This window comes from Chlorocebus sabaeus, chromosome 2, assembly GCF_047675955.1.
Source record: "Chlorocebus sabaeus isolate Y175 chromosome 2, mChlSab1.0.hap1, whole genome shotgun sequence".
Classification (NCBI taxonomy): Eukaryota; Metazoa; Chordata; class Mammalia; order Primates; family Cercopithecidae; genus Chlorocebus; species Chlorocebus sabaeus.
This window is the reverse complement of record NC_132905.1, coordinates 63301144-63323274: the sequence shown is the minus strand read 5'-3', so window position 1 is coordinate 63323274 and position 22131 is coordinate 63301144. Positions and strand designations below refer to the sequence as shown.

The 22131-nt window shown below is 42.4% G+C and overlaps 1 protein-coding gene across 1 annotated transcript in view; it reads right to left on the bottom strand.

The window, feature by feature from the left end:
* TMC2 (transmembrane channel like 2) overlaps positions 1-22131 on the bottom strand; it is a 97848-nt gene that overhangs the window by 68074 nt on the left and 7643 nt on the right. Inside the window, exons 3-4 of the mRNA XM_073008974.1 lie at positions 6046-6361; positions 3121-3273 (exon numbers count right to left, since the gene is read on the bottom strand). Of these exons, the coding sequence (XP_072865075.1) occupies positions 3121-3273; positions 6046-6361 (469 nt within the window). The remainder of the gene's footprint in view (positions 1-3120; positions 3274-6045; positions 6362-22131) is intronic.

Sequence of the window (22131 nt, the reverse complement as noted above, 5' to 3'; positions counted from 1 at the left end):
TACAGAACTGTGCGCTAATTAACAAGTGGTATTTTAAACTCTTAACCTGTGGTAATTTGTTGCAATAGCAATATAAAATTAATACAGATGTCCCTTGATGTACAAGGGATTATGTTCCAATAAACTTATTGTGAGTTGAAAATATCATACGTTGAAAATGTACAGCTGGGTGCAGTGGCTCATGCCTGTAATCCCAGCACTTTGGGAGGCCGAGGCAGGTGGATCACGAGGTCAGGAGATGAGACCATCCTGGCTAACATGGTGAAACCCTGTTTCTACTAAAAATACAAAAAGAGAAAAAAAAATTAGTTGGGCTTGGTGGCGGGCGCCTGTAGTCCCAGCTACTCGGGAGGCTGAGGCAGGAGAATGATGTGAACCCGAGAGGCAGAGCTTACAGTGAGCCGAGATTGTGCCACTGCACTCCAGCCTGGGCAACAGCCTGGGCAACACAATGAGATTCTGTCTCAAAAAAAAGAAAAGAAAAGAAAAGAAAAGAAAAGAAAAGAAAAGAAAAGAAAAGAAAGAAAGAACATGTACGTAATACCCCAAAAAGCCCATTGTTAAGTAAAAAAAATTGTAAGTTGAACCATCATAAGCCCATATGCTCCTCATCTTATGATGGGGTATATCCAATAAACCCACTGTGAAGTTGAAAAATTATAAGTTGAACCATTGTAAGTAAGGCATCATTAGACAGGTATTTGTGGAATGCATGGATGTTGAATGAGTGAGTGAATGAACATCCTGGTAAAGTTGGATGAGAAACAAGTGAATCAATTTGTCTATTAAATATTCTGAAGTGGTTGCTGGACCTGGTGAGGACAGCCTTTGAGAACAGATTGTTAAATCTTCAGGAACTTGGGCAACCAGTTGTTAAACTGTTAGTAGCTTTGAGTTGGCCATGGTGGGAGTATTTAGACCATGGAAATCAGCAAATACTATGACCAGGGCTCCTCCTCCTGTCCCACACCTCAGAGAGCTAGTTTATCAGTCACCACTAGATAAACCCAATCATGTGGGTGAAGAATGAAGTCCATCTTAGGGCAGATGGAAGAAGGTGTTGTGGAGCTGTGTGTCTGGCTGCAATTGCTACAGTCACCACTGCTCCTACAAAATACCTACCCCACTGTTCCTGCTGCCTCCAAGGTACAAGTGTGGGCAGTTGATACATGTGAAGTTGCATTCTAACCTTGAGGCTGGCTTTATTGGGATGTTTCAGTGTCTCAATGCTAGTGAGGCTGCCTGTCCGGCTCCTAACCCCAGGGTCAAGAGCTGGGCTGTATGTCCTCCTAAATGGGATCTTCTCCCTGTTCCCCCTCTTGGCAGGAGATGTCCTGCCAGTGACTTATCAGTGACCACCAACACCACTGCAACAACAAAGAATGGTTTCACAATATTCATATTTTTGTCCACTTCTTGTATTTTACAAGTGGGCAAATACTCGAAAGCACTTGGAGTTCTGTGAGCTTAAATGTGCCAAGTTTTAAGATTTAGCAACTTCAGATAACAATTCTCAAAGGTAGGGGCAGCTCTTGTGCCTGAGCCATTGAGCCCAGCAGCAAATGTTTCTCTTCTCTCTGTTCAGACTCTGTGTCCAGACATCCAGCAAACCCCCAAGAGAACAGGGGACCCTACCAAAGGCTAGTTGCAAACTATGAAGACCAGTCACGGTGAAGAGTCCACCTGGTTTAGGAATTTCAATGGGCATAGCAAACTTTTTTTGAACTCTGTGAAGATATATAAATAATAACAACTAACATTTTTACAGTAAATTTCTCTTAACAAGTTATCTGCTATCTAAGATAACATGTTCTTCCTTATAAGAGATAGCATTTGGCATATGGAAACATTGGCTGCTGCCCTGCACCTCCCAGTTGTTGTAAATTCTACATCTGTAAGGTGCTGTTGCCCCCTTTTTGTTAGCAGAATCCTTTTCAAATGGGAACTCTGCAAGCTCACCTCTCCTTTTCTTCAAACCAAATGGTGGGTAGTAAATGAAGTGAAAAGGTAAAAGAAGAGGGATCCTTTGCTCTGGGAGAAGCTTCTAGGGGGCCTGGATCTCAAGGTGACTTTGGCCAGGTTTGTTAAGCCCTTAGGCTCCCCCAACACTCAAAAGGGAAGGAAGTTATTGAAGAAAGGCCTTTTTTTTTTTTTTTTTTTTTTTTTTTGAGACGGAGTCTTGCTCTGTTGCCCAGACTGGAGTGCAGTGGCATGATCTTGGCTCACTACAACCTCTGTCTCCTGGGTTCAAGCGATTCTCCTGCCTCAGCCTCCCGAGTAGCTGGGACTACAGGTGCCTGCCACCACACCCAGGTAATTTTTGTCTTTTTAGTGAAGATGGGGTTTCACCATGTTGGCCAGGCTGGACTCAAACTCCTGACCTCAAGTGATCCACCCGCCTTGGCCTCCCAAGTGCTGGGATTACAGGTGTGAGCCACTGCGCCCAGTCTACTGTTATTTCAAAACTGCAGCAAAGACCCCAGAATCATCCAATGCTCTGTGCATCAGCCTTTTACATGAAAACCAAAGAAGTGGCTGAGTAGAAAACAGGAGTCGAGTAGCATGGGCGGGAGGCCTGCTGCCATTCGCAGAGTAATATTCATGCTGCATGGGGGCCAGCTTGACCTTGTGCCAGGCAATGGGCATGTGACAGTGGCTCAGACAGACTCTCTCCCACTCACTGTGCAAATCACACAAGTGAGAGTGTGTACACGTGGAGAGATGCTGGGTGCTCCAGGAACATGAGAGAGAGCTGCTTTTGAGGAGGAGAGGGGTCTAGAAGGCTTCCAGGGGAAGGCATGTCTGTGTTGGGCTGTGAGGGAGGCATAGAAGCCACAAGATGAGGTGCAGCATGGGACAAAAGGGGCAGCCAGGCAGGGGAAGGCATGGGCACAGGTCGGGAGTCCTCTGAGTCTTCCGTGGCTCCCCCTCCAGGGCCTGTGGTGCTGACGAACAGCAGGGTTGCCTTGACTGTCATGAGGCTCCCTGAGTGCTGTGCTCCTTGCTGGAGCATCCCCCTTCACATCAAGCCCCTTTGGGGAAATGTGGAGGGAGGGGCTCCCATTCCATCAGAAGGAGCTGTGGAATCGGGCGGCCCTGGTTGGCCCGCAGCCTGCTCACCTGAGCTCTGTCAGCTTCTTCGCCATGGGCCAGGGCTTGCTCCGCATGGTGGCAATGAGCTTCTTTTTTTCTTCCACCTGCTCCAAGATCCGGGCCAGTTCCTCCTCAGACAGGGACTCCCCACCAGAGGTGCTGGAGGCCAAGGAGGATGATCTGGAGGCAGAGCCAGGACAGAGGCAGAGGGGAGATGGAAAGGAGGTGGTGTCCTCAGGTGCTGTGGAGTGAGGAGGCACCCACAGGCAAGATGGCACTCCTGCCCCCTGCTCAGAAGCCATTGGTGACTCCCATTGCCTGGCAGTGGAGACCAAAATTCCATCCTGTAGCCCAGGGCCCCAGAGGGCTGCGTCCCCATCCTCCATTTCTCCGAGTCCTCCCACAAACCACACACAGCTCAGTGCACCCCAACAGAAATAGGACACAAGCCACTTGCTGTAATGTAAATTTTTCTAGTAGGCACCTTGAAGTGGTAAAAAGCAATGGATTAAAGCAATTTTAATAATATAGTTTATTTTATCAAATATATTAAAAACTGGAATTTAACCTGTAATCAATAGAAAATTATTAGAGATATTTCAGTCATTTAAAAAATACTGTCTTCAAAGGTCAGTATTCCTTTTGTACTCACACTGCAAGGCTATTCAGATGTTAAACTTTCATCAGATATATTTAATCTGTATATTTCATAAGTTGATAGGTGAAAAAAGTAGATTTGCCGAAATTGTTTTAGACATACTTGAAAGATTCCCAATAACTGAATCAAGTAGCAAAATATTATTTTCCTTTGATATTTGTATCTGCATTGACAACAGTAGTTTTTCTTTTTGTAGAAGAACTGTTCTGGCTTCAAAGTCAAATCAAATCAGTTTCAAAACTACATCTGCCCAAATTAAGTAAATTCACCAATGCTTATGTCAACTCAGTGGTATTAACATTGAGTTACAATTAAATGAGAAATGCGGTTCCTCAGGTACATGGGCCACATTTCAAGTGCTTGGCAACCATATGAGGCTAGTGGCGGTCATACTGGACAGCAGGGCTGTGGAGAATTTCCAGCTGGGGACCTCCCCATCTCCCAGATAATACTATGTGCTCAATTGTCCCAAAATCCAAGTGTCTGTGTGTGCTCCTTACAGCCTCCAGCCTATTCTGACTCCTTTAGTGATAAAAATAGTGACTCTCAGCTGAGCGAGACAGCGCCCAATCGGGTAGGTAAAGAAAAGGACTAAGGAAGGGTTATGGTTGGGCGGCCTGAGTGTGTTTCATAAATGGCAGTATCAGGGTGTGAGCTTGGGTTACTGCAGGTTTTAGAGACAGGTTTGCAGCAGTCTCAGGGTGTTTTAGCTTCTGATTAACTCCCGGGGAGCAAAGCAGAAGTTTTAGGATGCCCTTAAAGGTTGAAAAGCCTAGAACACAGAGAATTTTTTTTTTTTTTTTTTTTTTTTTTTTTTTTTTTTTGCCATACTTCGCGCACACCCAATCAATGATAGCTGCCTTTGAGTCTCTGCATAGGGTGTTCCCACAGTTTGGGGGGTTGGGCATTCAGTCATCGCTTATTCACATTCCACCTGTTCTTCAAAGCCTCACTGAGATGTTCACCTTCTCCATGGAGGAACCCTGATGGCCCAGCACCCCAGGAATTCAGCGCTCCGTCAAGTCCTGTCTTGCATGCATATTGCTTTCTGCCTTGTCTTAGGATTACCAGTGCCTGTGTCTTATCTCCTGTGCCACACTGTCAGTATCTAGGCAACAGGAACTGAACGTTTTTATCTCTCTAATGCCCTGGCATGGCCCTCAGCTGAAAATGACGAATGAGTCTGTGGCTCATTGGGATGGTACAGGCTCCCTCTAAAGTTCAGGACACCCAGGGCCCATCAACAGTGCATTCACGTTATTTTTAAATGGCCAAGGGCACTATGCACCCTTTACCTCTTTAGTTCATGTCTGGGAGCAGCCAGACAGTAGACAAAGGCTCTAACCAAGCCAGGATGGTTGGCATGGCGACAGAAGAAAATCAGTGGCCTTGTTTAAGAGCCTGTCTGTAAAGGTGGAGAGGAAGGTGGAGCACCCAACTGAAGCTGTGGGCAAGGAGGATTTGCTACAAACCAGCGGGAAAGAACATCAACTCTTCACCATAATCCTAATATTCCCAGCTCTTGCAAAAGCCTTCCTACTCCTATCACAAGGAATTCTTAAAACAATCTGAGCAACGAATAAGGCATCTATTATCCTCAATGATTGAAAAAGCGAGGCAAAGAGAGAGACAGCTACTAAAATTGATAGCAAAAACATGAACCCCAAATCTTCACTTTCTGATACCATAAGCTGGCCCTGTCCACTAACCCACACGTGCTAGTTGGTGCTAATGGTAATGGAACAAAGGAGGCAAAACAAATAAAACCTCCAAGCTCCAGAATTTCAGAGCTAGTAGCATCCTTGAAGGTCTCCTAGACAGTGCCACGTTTCCGGAATAGGAAACTGGCCCAGATCCGGAATCCGGAAAGAGGTGTGCTTAAGCCCTCGGATGGTTCCTGAATCCAATTTTGTTCATGTGTCTCAGCTCCTCCTCTTCAAGAGCTGGGGTGAGTCACCAGCTGAAATTCAGGGGACGCGGGGTCTTGTCCCACCCTGCTGCCCTGTCACCTCACCACCCGCGCCCCACTTCACCAGTGTGCCATGAGACACTGGAGTGGAGAGCCCGTGGGCACTCCTCGTGCGAGGACCTGCGACCTTCATCCCGGTTCTGGGATAAAGAACCCACCGCAGAGCGGGGCAGTGGTAAGGGCTGGGAGACGCGGAAGCCAGAGCGAGGGCACGGGCTGCTTCTCACCAGGGAGGAGGACATCAGCCCCTCATGGGGGAAGGAGAAGGGCCGCGAAGGAGCGGGAGCGCGCGGAGCGAGCGCGCAGAATCGGAGCCACAACACACCTGGGTTTCTTCTGCCGCTTCAACTTCTCCTTCCTCGGAATCTCCTTTTTCTTCTTTGGGGCTGCTGTCTGCTCCTTGAAGGAAGCCCTCTCGTCCCGCTTTCTCCTCCCCTGGCAGGTCCTCTCTGCCTTGCTCCGCTCCTGTTCCCCCAGCTCTTCTCCGTGTCTCCTGCGCCCTGTTTGCTTCCTCCTGGGAGACCCCGGGCTTGGGCTGCCCCCAGTGCGCTCCTTCTGGCTTCGCTGAGCTCCGCGCCTGCCCGGAGTCGCCTCGGCTTTGACAGCCCGCTTGCTCGAGGATCTCCTTCCCAGCCTGTCACCTGCAGGGGCAGGAAATGGACAGTTCTGGTTCCAACGGCCTCAGGCCCAGGAAAATGTCCCTGGCCGTGAGAAATCAAACGTCCAAGATGATTATGAGAGCTTGTGAGCTCTGCGGGGCTCAGAACAGGACACCCCAAAATATGGCACCTTGGTATATTGAGTATTTTAAGCCGAAGGAAACTAAGAAAACTGCAGAAGCAGGAAGGTCACTCCCTAGACTTCTCCCTCCCTTCTCCCTTGAACACCTCCTGTGACAGGTGTCCTGCCCTATACCCAAGGAAAGGAAAGTCACACAGAGAGGCCAAGAGGAATCTGAACAAACAGACCTTGCTACTTCCCCCTGGTTGATAACCGTGACATCATACCCTTTTGTCCTGCAATCATACTTCTGCACAAATGTCCGTAAAAATACAGTTTTTCCCGTATATTTGGGTCTTCATTTCTGAAGGCTTGTGTGTCCCCTAAAACTTACATTAAATAAAATTGGATGCTTTTCTCTTGTTAATCTGTCTTTTGTTATTGGGGCCTCAGCCACAAACCTTGCAAAGGCTAGGGAAAGAAATCTCTTCTCCCTCAAGGTCCAAAGGCCACCTATTTTGAAAGCCTCTGGTCTGGGTGAGAATGACTGCCTTGGTTGGGGCACATTTTCATGAGTTTTACCTCCAGGAGCCCTACTGAATTTCACTGTTAGGTCAGGAGTTGGAGACCAGCCTGGCCAACATGGTAAAACCCCATTTCTACTAAAAATACAAAAATTGCTGGGCATGGTGGTGCGCACCTATAATCCCAGCTACTTGGGTGACTGAGGCAAGAGAATCGCTTGAACCCGGGAGGTGGAGGATGTAGTGAGCTGAGATCATGCCATTGCACTCCAGCTGGGGTGACAGAGCCAAACTCTGTCTTTAAAAAAAAAAAAAAAAAAATAGCTTCGTGCGGTGGCGCATGCCTGTGGGGATTGAAGGAAAATTCCCTGATGCTTCCAGCAGGAAAAACAACCAGTTTGAAATATGCCCAGAGCATTCTGATCTTAACAAAGGTCTGCTCTTGAGGGAAACTGTTTTGCCGAAGTGAGCCTAGCTGACTGGAGTTTGACCAGAGCGTAACTGACCTGGGGAAAGAAAAGTACCCACCTCTAGTCCCTTCAGGTTTTCCTGTCTCACCTGAGGTGAGGAAGGAAGCTGAGAAGCATTTGTGAAGGTCACAGCCCAGGGGCACAGGCTCACTAAAAGACTGAGATATAGTTATAGAACTATAGAACATTTTTCCTCCCCCCTACACCTTACCACCACATCAATAGGACCCCTGTATAATGTCAGGGGGTTATAACAGAAAAAACTGCTATATTGAGGGAAACCCTAAATGAATAGAGAAAACAGTAGCAAGGGCTTTAGGGGAGATTGAATCATCTGACACCTACAACTACAGCAAATGGTAAATATAGCCTAACTCCTATCCTGTTAAACATAACACTTCACATTAATGGCATATTCACTGAAGTTCCTTTTTTCTAGCACATCACGCTCAGTTTCAACAAAAAAAATGACAAGGTATACTAGAAGGCGAAAGACATAATTTGAAGAGACAGAGCAAGCATCAGAATCAGACTCAGCTATGACAGAGATTTGGTGGGAATTTTAAATAACTGATTAGGCCGGGTGCAGTGGCTCACGCCTGCAATCTTCCCACGTTGGGAGGCTGAGGCGGGTGGATCATCTGAGGTCAGGAGTTGGAGACCAGCCTGGCCAACATGGTGAAACCCCATCTATACTAAAAATACAAAAATTAGCTGGGCGTGGTGGTGCACGTCTGTAATTCCAGCTACTTGGAAGGCTGAGGAAGGAGAATTGCTTGAACCCGGGAGGTGGAGATTGCAGTGAGCCGAGATTGCACCACTGCACTCCAGCCTAGGCGACAAGAGCAAGACTCCATCTGAAGAAAACAAAAATAAAAATAACTGATTAATATGTTAACAGATCTCATGGAAAAAATGGACAACATGCAAGAACAGATGAGTAATATAATCAAAGAGATTGAAACTCTAAGAAACAATAAAAAAGAAATGGTAAAAACCAAAAACACTGTAATAGAAGTAAAGAACACCTTTGATGGGCTCATTAGTAGACTGGTCACAGTCAAGGAAAGAGTCAGTGGGCAGAGGATATGTCAATAGAAACTTCCCAAACTGAAAGCAAAAAGAAAAGAAATTTCAGAGATGGAACAAAATATCCCCAAACTGTGGGACAATTTCAAAAGGAGTAACATATGCATAATGGGAATGCCAGAAAGCAAAGAGAGAAAAGAAGAGAATAAATATTTGAATTAATAATTGCTAAGACTTTTCTAATATTAATGACAAACACCAAACTACACATCCAGAAAGCCCAGAGAACATCAAGCAGGATAAATGCCACAAATCTCCACCAAGGCGTATCGTATTCACACTGCAGAAAACTAAAGACAAAGATAAAATCTTGAAAAAAGCTGGAGGAAAAAACTCACCTTACCTATTGGTACAAAGATAAGAATTACACTAGATTTCTCTCCAGAAACTGTGCAAGTAAGAGAGTAGAGTGATATATTTAAAGTGTTGAAGGGGGAAAAAAAAAAGCACAGAATTCTGTATCCATCAAAATTATCCTTCAAAAGTGAGGAAGATAGACTTTCTCAGACAAACAAAAATGGAGATAATTTGTTGTCAGTAGACCTGACTTGCAAAAACGGTTTTATTTTATTTTCATTTAGAGACAGGGACCTTGTTGCCTAGGCTGGAGTGCAGTGGTGCCATCATAGCTCACTATAACCTTGAACTGCTGGGTTCAAGTGATTCTCCTGCCTTGGCCTCCCAGCTAATCAAAAAACAATTTTTTTTTTAGAGGTGGGGTATCACTATCTTGCCCAGGCTGATCTCAAACTCCTGGCCTCAAGAGATTCTCCTGCCTTAGCCTACCAAAGTGCTGGAATTATAGGCATGAGCCACCCTGTCCAGCCCCTCAAAATGTTAAAGGAGGTTCTTCAGAGGGAAGGAAAATGACATAGGTCAGAAACTTGGATTTACATAAAGGAAGAGCATTCAAGAAGGAATAAATAAAGAAAAAATAGGCCGGACCTGGTGGCTCACGCCTGTAATCCCAGCACTTTGGGAGGCCAAGGCGGGTGGATCACGAGGAGTTCGAGACCAGCCTGGCCAAGACGGTGAAGCCCTGTCTCTACTAAAAATACAAAAATTAGCCGGGCATGATGGCACGTGCCTGTAATCCCAGCTACTGGGGAGGGTGAGACAGGAGAATCGCTTGAACCTAGGAAGTGGAGGTTGCAGTGAGATGAGATCGCACCACTGCACTCCAGCCTGGGTGACACAGCAAGGCTCCATCTCAAAAATAAATAAACAAATAAATAAAATCCTTCTTTTTAAATTCATAACTGACCTAAAAGATAAGGGTTTGTTTAGGATAATAATAGCAACAATATGTTGGATAATCACAGCTCATGGATAAGCTAAATGAATTAAAGCAATGTCAAAGAGACGGGAGGGAGACACTGGGAATAACCTTTTATAAAGTACCTGCGCTACCCATGAAGAGGTATAGTGTTATTTAAAAGTGGACTTGAATTAGTTAGAAATGCAAATTACAGAACAAACCCTTTTTAAAAAGTAACAAGGAAGCAAAATTAATATGCTAACAAAGGAGAAAAACTGGAATCATATTAAATGCTCAGTCAAAACCGCAAAAGGCAGAAAAAGAGTGGAAGATAAAAATAGGAACAAAGAACAAGTACATCAAAGAGAAGACAGCAACAAATATGGTAAACATTAACCCAACTGTATCAATAATCATTTTACGTGTAAATAATCCCAGTACACCAACTAAAGAAAGAGATTGTCAGAGAATTGATCAAAAACCAAGACCCAAGTATATGTTGTCTATAAGAAACCCACTTTAAATATAAACACACTTATAGATTAAAAGTAAAGGGCAGAGAAAGATAACCGTGTTAACCCTGATCAAAAAAAAAAAAAAAAAAAAGCTAGAGTAATTTCAGACAAAGCAGTTTTCAGAGCAAGTAAAATTATCAGAGATAAAGAAGGGCAAGACCAGGTGTGGTGGTTCATGCCTGTAATCCCAGCACTTTGGGAAGCAGAGGCAGACAGATCGCTTGAGCCCAGGAGTTTAAGGCCAAAAAATAAAAAATAAAAAGAACGAGCATTACAAAAGGGTCAATTCTCCAAGAAGATATATAATACTTAAAGTGTATGCACCTAACAACAGAGTGCCAAAATACATGTGGCAAAAACACAATAGAACTGCAAGGAGAAAGACTGGGCTCGGTGGCTCACGCCTGTAATCCCAGCACTTTGGGAGGCCGAGGTGGCTGAATCACCTGAGGTCAGGTGTTCAAGACCAGCCTGGCCAACATGGCGAAACCCCATCTCTACTGCAAAATACAAAAATTAGCTGGGCATCATGGCGCATGCCTGTAATTTCAGCTACTTTGGAGGCTGAGGCAGGAGAATGGCTTAAACCTGGGAGGGCGAGGTTGCAGTGAGGAGAGATGGCACCATTGCACTCCAGCCTGGGTGACAGAGTGAGATTCCATCTCAAAAAACAAAATAAAACAAAACAAAACAAACAAACAAACAAACAAACAAAAAAGACTGCAAGGAGAAATAGACCAATTCACTACTCTAGTTGGAGACTTTAATATTCTTCTAACAACCATTGGCAGAGCCAGCAGGTAGAAAATAGTAAGGACGTGGTTGAACTGAATACCACTGTTAATCAATTGGATTAAATTAATATGTATAGAACATATCAGCCAACGACAACAGACTCTTCTCAAGCTCATATGGTACATGCACCAAAATAGACCATATCCTGGACCATAAAACACACCTTAACAAATTTAAGAGAAGAGATATCATACAATATACTCTCTCTGATCATAACGGAATTAGACTAGAAATCTGTAACAGAAAGATAACTGGAAAATACCAAAATATTTGGAGATAAAACAGCACACTTCTGAATAACACATAGGTCAGAGAAGCCTCAAAAGAATGAAAAAATATTTTGGACTACATTTAAATGAAAATACAACTGATCAAAATTTATGGGATGCAGCAAAAGCAGTGCTTAGAAAGAAACTTGTAGCACTGAATGCATGTATTAGAAAAGAAGAAAGATCTAAAATCAATAAGCCAAGCTTCTACTGTATAAAACTAAAAAAGAGCAAATTATATCCAAAGTAAGCAGAATAAAAGAAATAATAAAAATGTGAGCAGAAATCAATGAAATTGAACACAAGAAAATGACGGAGAGAAGCATGAAATCACAGAGTGGTTCTTTGAAAAGATTGATAATATTGATGACCCTCTAGCCAGGCCAACCAAGAACAAAGGTGAGAAAACATACATTATTTATCAATTTATTTTTGAGACAGGGTCTTGCTCCGTTGCCCAGGCTGGAGACTTAAATTATTCATATCAGAAATAAAAGAGGGATCATCACCATTTATCTCAAGGACATTAAAAAGATAATAAAGGAGGCTGGGCATGGTAGCTCATGCTGTAATCCCAGCACTTTGGGAGGCCGAGGAGGGTGGATCACCTGAGGTCAGGAGTTCGAGACCAGCCTGGCCAACATGGTGAAGCCCTGTCTCCACTAAAAATACAAAAAATTAGCCAGGCGTGGTGGCGGGTGCCTGTAATCCTAGCTACTCGGGAGGCTGAGGCAGGAGAATCATGTGAACCCAGGTGGTGGAGGTTGCAGTGAGCTGACATCATGCCATTGTACTCCAGCCTGGGCAACAAGAGCAAAACTCTGTCTCAAAAAAAAAAACCAAAAAAAACCAAAACAAACAAACAAAAAAGGATAACAAAGGAGTGTTGCAAACAACTTGATGCCTATAAATTTGCTGGCTCAGATGAACTCGACAAATTCCTGGAAAAACACAATCTACCAAAACTCACACAAAGCAAAACAGGTAATCTGAATAGGCCTATATTTATCAAAGAAATTGTCTCGACAATTAATAACCTTTTAAGTAGAAAACACCAGGCCTGGATGATTTCACTGGTGATTTTATCAAATGTTTAAAAAAGAAATGGTACAATTTTTTTTTGACATTTCTTCTAGAAAATAGAAGCAGACAGAACACTTCCTAACTCATTTTACGACGCCAGCATTACTCTAGAACAAAAAACAGACAAAAACGTCACACAAAACAGACTTGTATCTCTTATAAACATAGATATAAAAAACCTTAATAAAAGAGAAAATTGAATTCAAGAACATATAAAAAGAGTTGTATACCAAGGTCAAGTGGGATTTAGTCCAGGCATGCAAGACTGGCTCAACATTAGAAAATCAATTGATGTAATCCATCATATCAACAGCTAATGAAAAACAATCACAGGATCATATCAATAGATGCAGAGAAAACACTAAAAAAACAACACCCATTCATGATTTTAAAAATTCTCAGCAAACTAGAAATAGAGGGGATAATTCCTCAACCTGATGAAGAATTGCTACAAAAACCCTACAACTAACATCATACTTAGTGGTGAGAAACTAGATGCTTTTCCCCCAAGACTGGGAACAAGACAAGGATGTCTCCTGTCACCTATTCAGCACTGTATTGGAAGTCCTAGATAATGCAGCAAGACAATAAAAGGATGTTAACAGTAGACTAAATGGGAACAAAGAAATAAAACTGTATTTGTTCACAGATAGCATAATTGTCTATGTAGAAAATCTCAAAGAATTGACAAAAACAAAACAAAACAAAACAAACCACAAGAACTTCCTAGAACCAATAAGCCACTTTGTAACAAGGGTGCAGGATACAAGGTTAATATGCAAAAGTCAATTGCTCCTATACGCCAGCAATGAACAATTGAAATTTAAAATTAAAACCACAACACCATTTATATTAGAACTAAAAAAAGTGAAATATTTGGCAGGGCACGGTGGTTCATGCCTGTAATCCCAGCACTTTGGGAGGCCAAGGCAGATGGATCAGTTGAGGTCTGGAGTTCCAGACCAGCCTGGCCAACGTGGTGAAACCCCGTCTCTACTAAAAATGCAAAAATTAGCTGGTGTGGTGGCACGAGTCTGTATTTCCAGCTACGTCAGAAGCTGAAGTGGGAAGATCCCTTGAACTCATGAGGCGGAGGTTGCAGTGAGCCAAGATTGTGCCACTGCACTCCAGCATGGATGACAGAACTCTGTCTCAAAAACAAACAAACAAAACTTATGTGTAAATCTAACAATATATGCGTAAGAGCTATATGAAGAAGACTGCAAAATTCTGATGAAAGAACTCAAAAACTTAAATAAATGAATGTTCAATGGAACGAACATGGAACATTCATGAATAAGAAGACTCAACATTATTAAAATGTCAGTTCTTTGCAGCTGTCTCTACAGAGTTAATGCGATATCAGTCAAAATCCCAGCAAATTATTCTGTGGATATTGATAAACTAATTCTAAAGTGTTTGCTTGTTTGTTTGTTTGTTTAGAGACAGGGTCTCATTCTTTTGCTCAGGCTGGAGTGCAATGGCACGAAGATAGCTCACTGCAACCTCGAACTCCTGGCCTCAAGCAATCCTCCCACTTCAGCCTCCAAAATAGCAGGGGCTACAGGTGCACACTAACCATGACCAGCTAATTTTATATTTATATATATATAAATATATATATATTTGTTTTTTTGTAGAGACGCAGTCTCTATATTGCCCGAGTTGTTCTCAACGCCCTGGGATCAAGCAATCCTCCCAGTTTGGCCTCCCAAAGTGCTGGGATTATAGGCGTGAGCTACTGCACCTGGCCCTGATTCTAAAGTTTGTATGGAAAGGCAGAAGACCCAGAATATCCAACACAATCCACATCAAGACTATAAAGCTCTACTTCATACACATCAACACTATAAAGGTACCGTGATCAAGACAGTGTGATACTGGTGAAAGAGAATTAGATCAATGGGACAGAATAGAGAGCTCAGAAATAGACCCACACAAACAGAGCCAACCTTTGACAAAGGAACAAAGAAAACACAATGGAGAAAGGATAGTTTTTTTCAACAAACTGTGCTGGGACAACTGGACACCCATAGGCCAAAACCAAAAATCTAGATACAGACCTTATGCCTTTCACAAAAATTAACTCCAAATGGATCATAAACCTAAATGTAAAACACAAAGCTATAAAACTGTAAAAGATAACAAAGGAGAAAATTGAAATGACCTTCGATTTGGCAATGACTTTTAAAATACCACACCATAAATGAAAACAAAAACAAAAACCAAGAATAAAATACAATACCAAAAGCATAATCCATTAAAGACAAAAATTGATGTTTTACTTCATTAAAATTAAAAACTTCTGCTCTGCAAAAGACACCGTTAAGAGAATTTTTTTAAAAAGCCACAAACTAGGAGAAAATATTTGCAAAACATGTAACTGACAAAGGACTTGTATCCAAAATATGCACATTAAAATTCAAGAATAAGGAAACACACAATTAAAAAATGGAGAAAAGATCTGAACAGACATCTCATCAACGAAAGTATACAGATGGTAAATAGGCATATGAAAAGATGCTCTACATGGTATGTCATTAGGGAACTGTGAATTAAAACGCCAATGAAATACTATTACACGCTTATTGGCAACACAAAACGCTATAAAAAATGTAGAACAACAGGAACTCTCATTTATTGCTAGTGAGGATGCAAAATGGTACAGCTACTTTGGAAAACAGTATGGCAGTTTCTTACAAAACCAAACATAGATTGACCATAAAATCCAGCATTTGCACTCCTAGGTGTTAACCCAAATAAGCTGGAAATTTATGTCCCAAAAAAAAGCCTGCACACAAATATTTACAGCCGCCTTATTCACAATTATCAAAATGTGGAAGCAACTAAGATGTCCTTCAATAGGTGAATGCATAAACCAACTGTGGTCATAAATACAATGAACTATTACTCAGTGATGAAATGAACTTTCAAGCGATGAGGAGACATGAGGGAAACTGAAATGCATATTTCTAAGTGAAAGAAGGCAATATGAAAAGGTTATATGCTGTATGATTGTAACTATACAGCATTCTGGAGAAAGAGGACACTCTAGAGACAGCGGAAAAAATGATCAGTGGTTGCCAAGGGTTCAGCAGGAGGGAGAGAGGGTTGAATAACTGGGCCACAGGATATTTTGAAGGCATATTATTCTGTATCATACTGTGATGATGGATACATGATTTATTATGCATCTGTCAAAATCTATGGAATGTACAAAGAGTTAACTCTAGTGTAAAATATGCGCTTTAGTTAATAATGTATCCGTATTAGCCCATCAGTTGTTAACAAATGCAGCACACCCAATACAACATGCTAGGAGAAACACTGGGCTAGGGGAGGAAAGAAGGTTATACATGGAAACTATGTAATTTTTAAAAATTTTAATTTCTGTTTTTTTGAGACAGGGTCTTGTTCTGTCACCCAGGCTGGAGTGCAGTGGCACAATCTCAGCACACTACAGCCTCCCACGCTCAAGTGATCCTCCTGCCTCAGCCTCCTAAGTAGCTAGAACTATAGGCATGCGCCACTGCACGGAGCTTTTTGTTTTGTTTTGTTTTTTTAAGACAGAGTCTGGCTCTGTTGCCCAGGCTGGAGTGCAGTGGTGTGATCTCGGCTCACTGCATCCTCTGCCTCCAGGGTTCAAGCGATTCTCTTGCCCCAGCCACCGAGTAGCTGGGATTATAGGTGCACACCACCGTGCCCAGCTAATTTTTGTATTTTTAGTACAGACAGGGTTTTACCATGTTGGCCAAGCTGGTCTCCAACTTCTGACCTCAGGTGAGTCGCCCACCTTGTCCTCCCAAAATGCTGGAATTACGGGCATGAGCCACTGCACCTGGCCAAAACTCTACGTAATTTCTGCAAAATTTTTCTCTAATCCTAAAACTGCTGTAAAAAATGAAGTCTATTTTTAAAAAATGAAATGATTGCTGAATGAGATGCTCTGAGGAAACTCAAGGGTAAGTTTTTCTGAAGATAAAGGAGTTGCAAACTGTAGAAGGATAGGAAAAATATTTTTCCTCTTTGGCTGGAGTGCAGTGGCGTGCTCTCAGCTCACTGCAACATCTGCTCCCTGAATTCAAGGGATTCTTCTGCCTCAGCCTCTTGAGTAGCTGGGATTACAGGCACGTGCCACCATGCCTGGCTAATTTTTGTATTTTCAGTAGAGACAGGGTTTCACTGTGTTGGCCAGGCTGGTCTCAAACTCCTGACCTCAAGTGATCCGCCCACCTTGGCCTCCAAAAGTGCTGAGACTACAGACGTGAGCAACCATGCCTGGCTGGAAAAATATTCTTTAAAAAAAAAACAACAACGACAACAAAATAAAAGAGCTCATTTAATTGGCTGAAAAGATATTAAGTGCTTAGGCTGGGCGCGGTGACTCATGCCTATAATCCCAGCACTTTGGGAGGCTGAAGAGGGAGAATAATTTGAACCTAGGAATTCAGGACCATCCTGGGCAACACAGTGAGATCCTGGCTGTCCAAAAATCTAAAAATTTAGCCAGGCACAGTGGTAAGTGCTGGTAGTACTAGCTACTCGGGAGACTGAGATAGCAGGATTGCCCAAGTGAGCTGAGAGGGCACCAGTGCACTCCAGCCTGGGTAACAGAGCAAGACCCTGTTTCTAAACAAATGCAAAAACAAAAACAAAAAAAAAAACACAAATTTTTTAAATCCCAGAAATTAGGTAAAAATTTGGCAAATGAACTAATTTATTATGTTTAATTTAATAAAAACCGCTATGCCTTCTTTGGTTTTTCAGCATTAAGTAAAAGACTAGCTTACATCTTTAATTCTACTTGAATATGCTATTTCTAGACTTACATATGTTCCTTGCTAATCTAAAATGCTGATGTGTGACAGCTGACAATTTTCCATTCTCCCAGTTTGTTCTGTGAAACAGAAGATCCTTTGGTTAAAAGTTATAATTAAATGATACTCTATTACGATCAATCTTGATAGAGAGGTACAACTTTGTATGCAAAGTAACAAAATGTGTTTTTGTTAAGAAAAAAAGAACAGTTTTGTCCTGAAGTAAAATGCCTACTTGTTCCAGAGTAGTAAAGACATCTGTGAAGGACAAAACCCGAATGGAAATAGGAAATAGCAGAAGGTTTGCAGAAAGGAAATTTTATTTAAGATAATAAAGCTTCTTCACTTATGAAAGAGTTAAGGTTCTTAGCGGGTGATCACCTTACCTTCTATGCTTGTTTTTAAATATTTTAAATGTTTTATCGCCACTTTCAAATGAGTAGCCAAATGTTATTCCTGTGTTCAACTCTCCAGACAATTTTGTTTGTTTCTAAGATTGACTCTCAAATGAAGTTGAATAACCTTCAGAATACCTTTTTACCTAAGACTACCTTTGAGATTTCCCAGAGGGGCCCTAGAAGGCCACAAGACTTGTTCTTTCACCTTATTTAAAATACAGGAGCCAGAAACAATTAGGATGATTTGATACATTGTTGTTAGGATTTTGCCGGAAGCTTGTCAGATCAGAAGAGATGCTTAGCCTTCTCTAGGTTAACTTGTGTAGGTAAAATGTTCAAACATTTCAGCAACTATATGTTCTATATTCAGAGATTTGTTAATTCCTCCATTGTCTATGGTCTGTTTCCTTTCGTCGTCGGAGTCCTGGTGGTGCTCTGCCTGATGTTAGACAACGGTGGAATCATCAGTCATAATTCAGTTATCATTTAAAATGTTTATTTGGACACAATGTTTCCTCTTTAATTTCAATCTAGCCTCCTTCAGGCCAGTGCTTTTCTATTGGAGATGCACATCAGACATATCTATGGACTTTTATTAAAATGTAGATGTTTAGGGCCTACTCCATACTTACTTACTGAATCTTTTTACTTGATATTCTTCATATAGTCTTGATATATTTTTCTTATATGTTTGATATTTTCTTGGTATGTCATGTACATTATGTTTTTAGATAATTATATGTTTTACTTCAAGATTTTTTTCTCTGTAAAAATTATGGTTATCCATCTTTATAAATTAGATATAGTGTACATTATCTGTTAAAACATGCTTAATCATTATAGACATTTTACCCAAAGCTTTTAGAATGCCTTCATTGTTTGTTTTGCATGCTATGGAAGCATCCAAATTTTCCTGTCAGTTTCATTGTTATGAAATGTTTCACTTTTGAAAGTTTTCAGGAATAAGTTACCCTCAACCGGTTTAAGTCTGGGGGCCGGGCGCGGTGGCTCAAGCCTGTAATCCCAGCACTTTGGGAGGCCGAGACGGGCGGATCACGAGGTCAGGAGATCGAGACCATTCTGGCTAACACGGTGAAACCCCGTCTCTATTAAAAAAAAATACAAAAAACTAGCCGGGCGAGGTGGCGGGCGCCTGTAGTCCCAGCTACTAGGGAGGCTGAGGCCGGAGAATGGCGTAAACCCGGGAGGCGGAGCTTGCAGTGAGCTGAGATCCGGCCACTGCACTCCAGCCTGGGTGAGAGAGCGAGACTCCGTCTCAAAAAAAAAAAAAAAAAAAAAAAAAAAAAAAAAAAAAGTCTGTGTCACCTACAGATACTATTTGTTTTGCCCCCAATGCTTTCTTAAACCCTCCAGAGTTTGTCTTCAACAAAGAACTATTTCAGAACCCTAGTTGGAAGGACTCTGTTAGGTAACGACTAACATGCTGGCGAAACTCTTAAAGAGTTGGTCAGGTTCTTCAACTCAAGAGACATAAACCGGCCGGGCACGGTGGCTCAAGCCTGTAATCCCAGCACTTTGGGAGGCCGAGACGGGCGGATCATGAGGTCAGGAGATCGAGACCATCCTGGCTAACACGGTGAAACCCCGTCTCTACTAAAAAAATACAAAAAACTAGCCAGGCGAGGTGGCGGGCGCCTGTAGTCCCAGCTACTCGGGAGCCTGAGGCAGGAGAATGGCGTAAACCCAGGAGGCGGAGCTTGCAGTGAGCTGAGATCCACTGCACTCCAGCCTGGGCGACAGAGCGAGACTCTGTCTCAAAAAAAAAAAAAAAACAAAACAGACATAAACCATCCTAAAATTACTAGAAAACCATTCCTATTGGTGACCTCAAGCTAAAGATTCTTAGGAGACCTCCCAAAGCAGACAGCCTCAGATGTAGACAGCTTATGTCGAAGATCTACAGCTTATGCCCAAGTCTGCAGATTGCTATTCTATAATCGATATTCCTCTGTTTCCTATTCTTTTACCTACCTCCTGTCCTCTCCCTGACTTAAGGCTACTTTAGTTATGTAACTTACAAGACTTATATTTTTAATATTTCTGTTTACATCCTTAATCACTTGTTGGTATGAGTTTAGTACCCAGCTACAGTTAACCCATGAACTGTCTAGAGTGCACATTTTTCTTCAGGAGCCACCTAGTTTAATTTGGTTCCAGTTCCTTTTAAGAAATCAGTTGGTTTCCTGGGTAACTGGACTCAACCACTGGATGACTTTTTAGATGGCAACTCTGCAATAGGTCAGGCGGGGAGAAATCCAAAAGCTTCCTCATGTCCTAGAAGGGCCCTGCCTCCATGAAACACTACCTGGGGACCTTTTGTGAGAGCTAGTCTTTGTGACCAGACTTTCACTGACAGAATTACAAGCGGATTGAGGAATAGGTGGTATAGTTTTGGAGACTGTCTACTTTCAAAGAAAGTAAGACATCAGTTTTGTTTTTTCCTCCTCCTTCTCCTCTTCTTCTTCCTTCTTCCTCCTTCCTCCTCCTTCTTCTTCCTTCTACTTTCTTCCTTTTTCCTTCTTTCCTCCTCCTTCTCCTCCTCCTCCTTCTTCTTCCTTCTTCTTTCTTCCTTCTTCCTTTCCTCCTCCCCCCTCCCCCTCCCCCTCCCCTCCTCCTCCTCCTCCTCCTCCTTCTTCTTCTTCCTCTTCTGTTTGCTTTAGATCTACTTAGTGATCTCAAAACTACACAATTACCTGCTTGACACCAAACTATTCGTGATGAATGGTACCAACAGTTTACAGCATTATTTGACAATCACATAGGAGTATTCTGGCCAAAACCAGATGACTGAATGGCCCCCGGTGATGGATACTGGATAAGGAACAGAAGCCTCTTGACTTACTCACAAACAAGACAGGAACTTCTTACCTTTGTAAACTAATACCTACTCTCAGAATTGTCTATGATATCATCTATTAATTTGTTCTCTAGTAAAATGAGATCAGTAGATAGTTCATTGAAGAAGGAGAAAAACTGGGCCCTGGTTTGAGAACTGAAATCCTAAGTACCCTAGGGGCATTCTAGATTTCTTTCTTCTCCCCTCAAGACACTTCTTTTCATACTTTATGTATGTATGCATGCCTTTATGTGTGTATGTATTTATTTATTTTTGAGACAAGATCTGGCTCTGTCACCTAGAGTGAAGTGTAATGGGGCCATCATAACTCATTGTAGCCTCAAACTCCTGAGCTCAAGAGATCCTCTCATATCAGCCTCCTGTGTAGTTAGAACTACAGGTGTGTGCCACCATGCATGTCTAATTCATTTTTTTTTTTTTTTTTTTTTTTGTAGAGACAGGGGTCTCATTATTTGCCCAGGCTGCTCTTGAACTCCTGGCCTCAAGTGATCCTCCTGCCTCCACCTCTTGAATAGCTAGGACTACAAGTATGCACCATCATGCCTGGCCAATTTTTAAATTTTTTTGTAGAGATGGAGTCTTGCAATGTTGCCCAGGCTGACCTTGAACTCCTGGCCTCATGTGATTTTCTCATCTTGGTCTCCCAAAGTGCTGGGATTACAGGTGTTAACCACTGCACCCAACCTTCATTTCATAATTTACAAGAGATCTGGATAGTAGGGTAAATGTAGCATGCTGTGGTTGAGAGAATAGCAGATGATTTAGACAATGTCAGTAAGGTCATAAAACTCATTTGTCAAGAGGTTTATGAGATTGGGTGGGTGGTGGTCCAGAACAGAGCTGCCTTAGATAAGATATTGATCTCCTAAGGCAGGGAATGTGTGCTGTTTTAGAGGAAGAATGCTGTACTTACATTCCTGCAGACCTCTCTGAAATCTTTAATATTACTAAAAAGATCTAGGAAGTAAACAAAGAAATCAGAAATTGGGTAATTTGATGAGTAACCTCATATTTGGTTACATGGACTCCAGATTCGGGATGAGATCTACTTTCTTGTTTAGTTGGGGCACTCTTAGCTCCCAGCTGAGAAGTAGATTATACAAACTCTGATGATAATCCTTCTCTTAGTATTTGTCTGTGTGCCAGCATTCAGAGGTGGGATCTCCAGAGTTTTAAATGCTGCTGCACTGCTGCCATTATTCTAATCATCCAGCAAGGGTTATCCACTAAAGAGAACTGGAAAATCTGGCTGGGCGCGTTGGCTCATGCCTGTAATCCCAGCACTTTGGGAGGCAAAGGCGGGTGGATCCTTGAGGTCAAGAGTTCGAGACCAGCCTAGCCAACATGGTGAAACCCCATCTCTACTAAAAATACCAAAAAAAAAAAAAAAAAAGTCAGCTGGGCATGGTGGCAAGCACCTGTAGTCCCACCTGCTTGGGAGGCTGAGGCATGAGAATCACTTGAACCCAGGAGGCGGAGGTTGCAGTAAGCCGAGATCATGCCACTGCACTCCAGCCTGGGTGACAGAGAGAGACTCTGTCTCAAAAAAAAAAAAAAAAAAATAGAACTGGAAAATCTGACATGCAGGTTGAAAC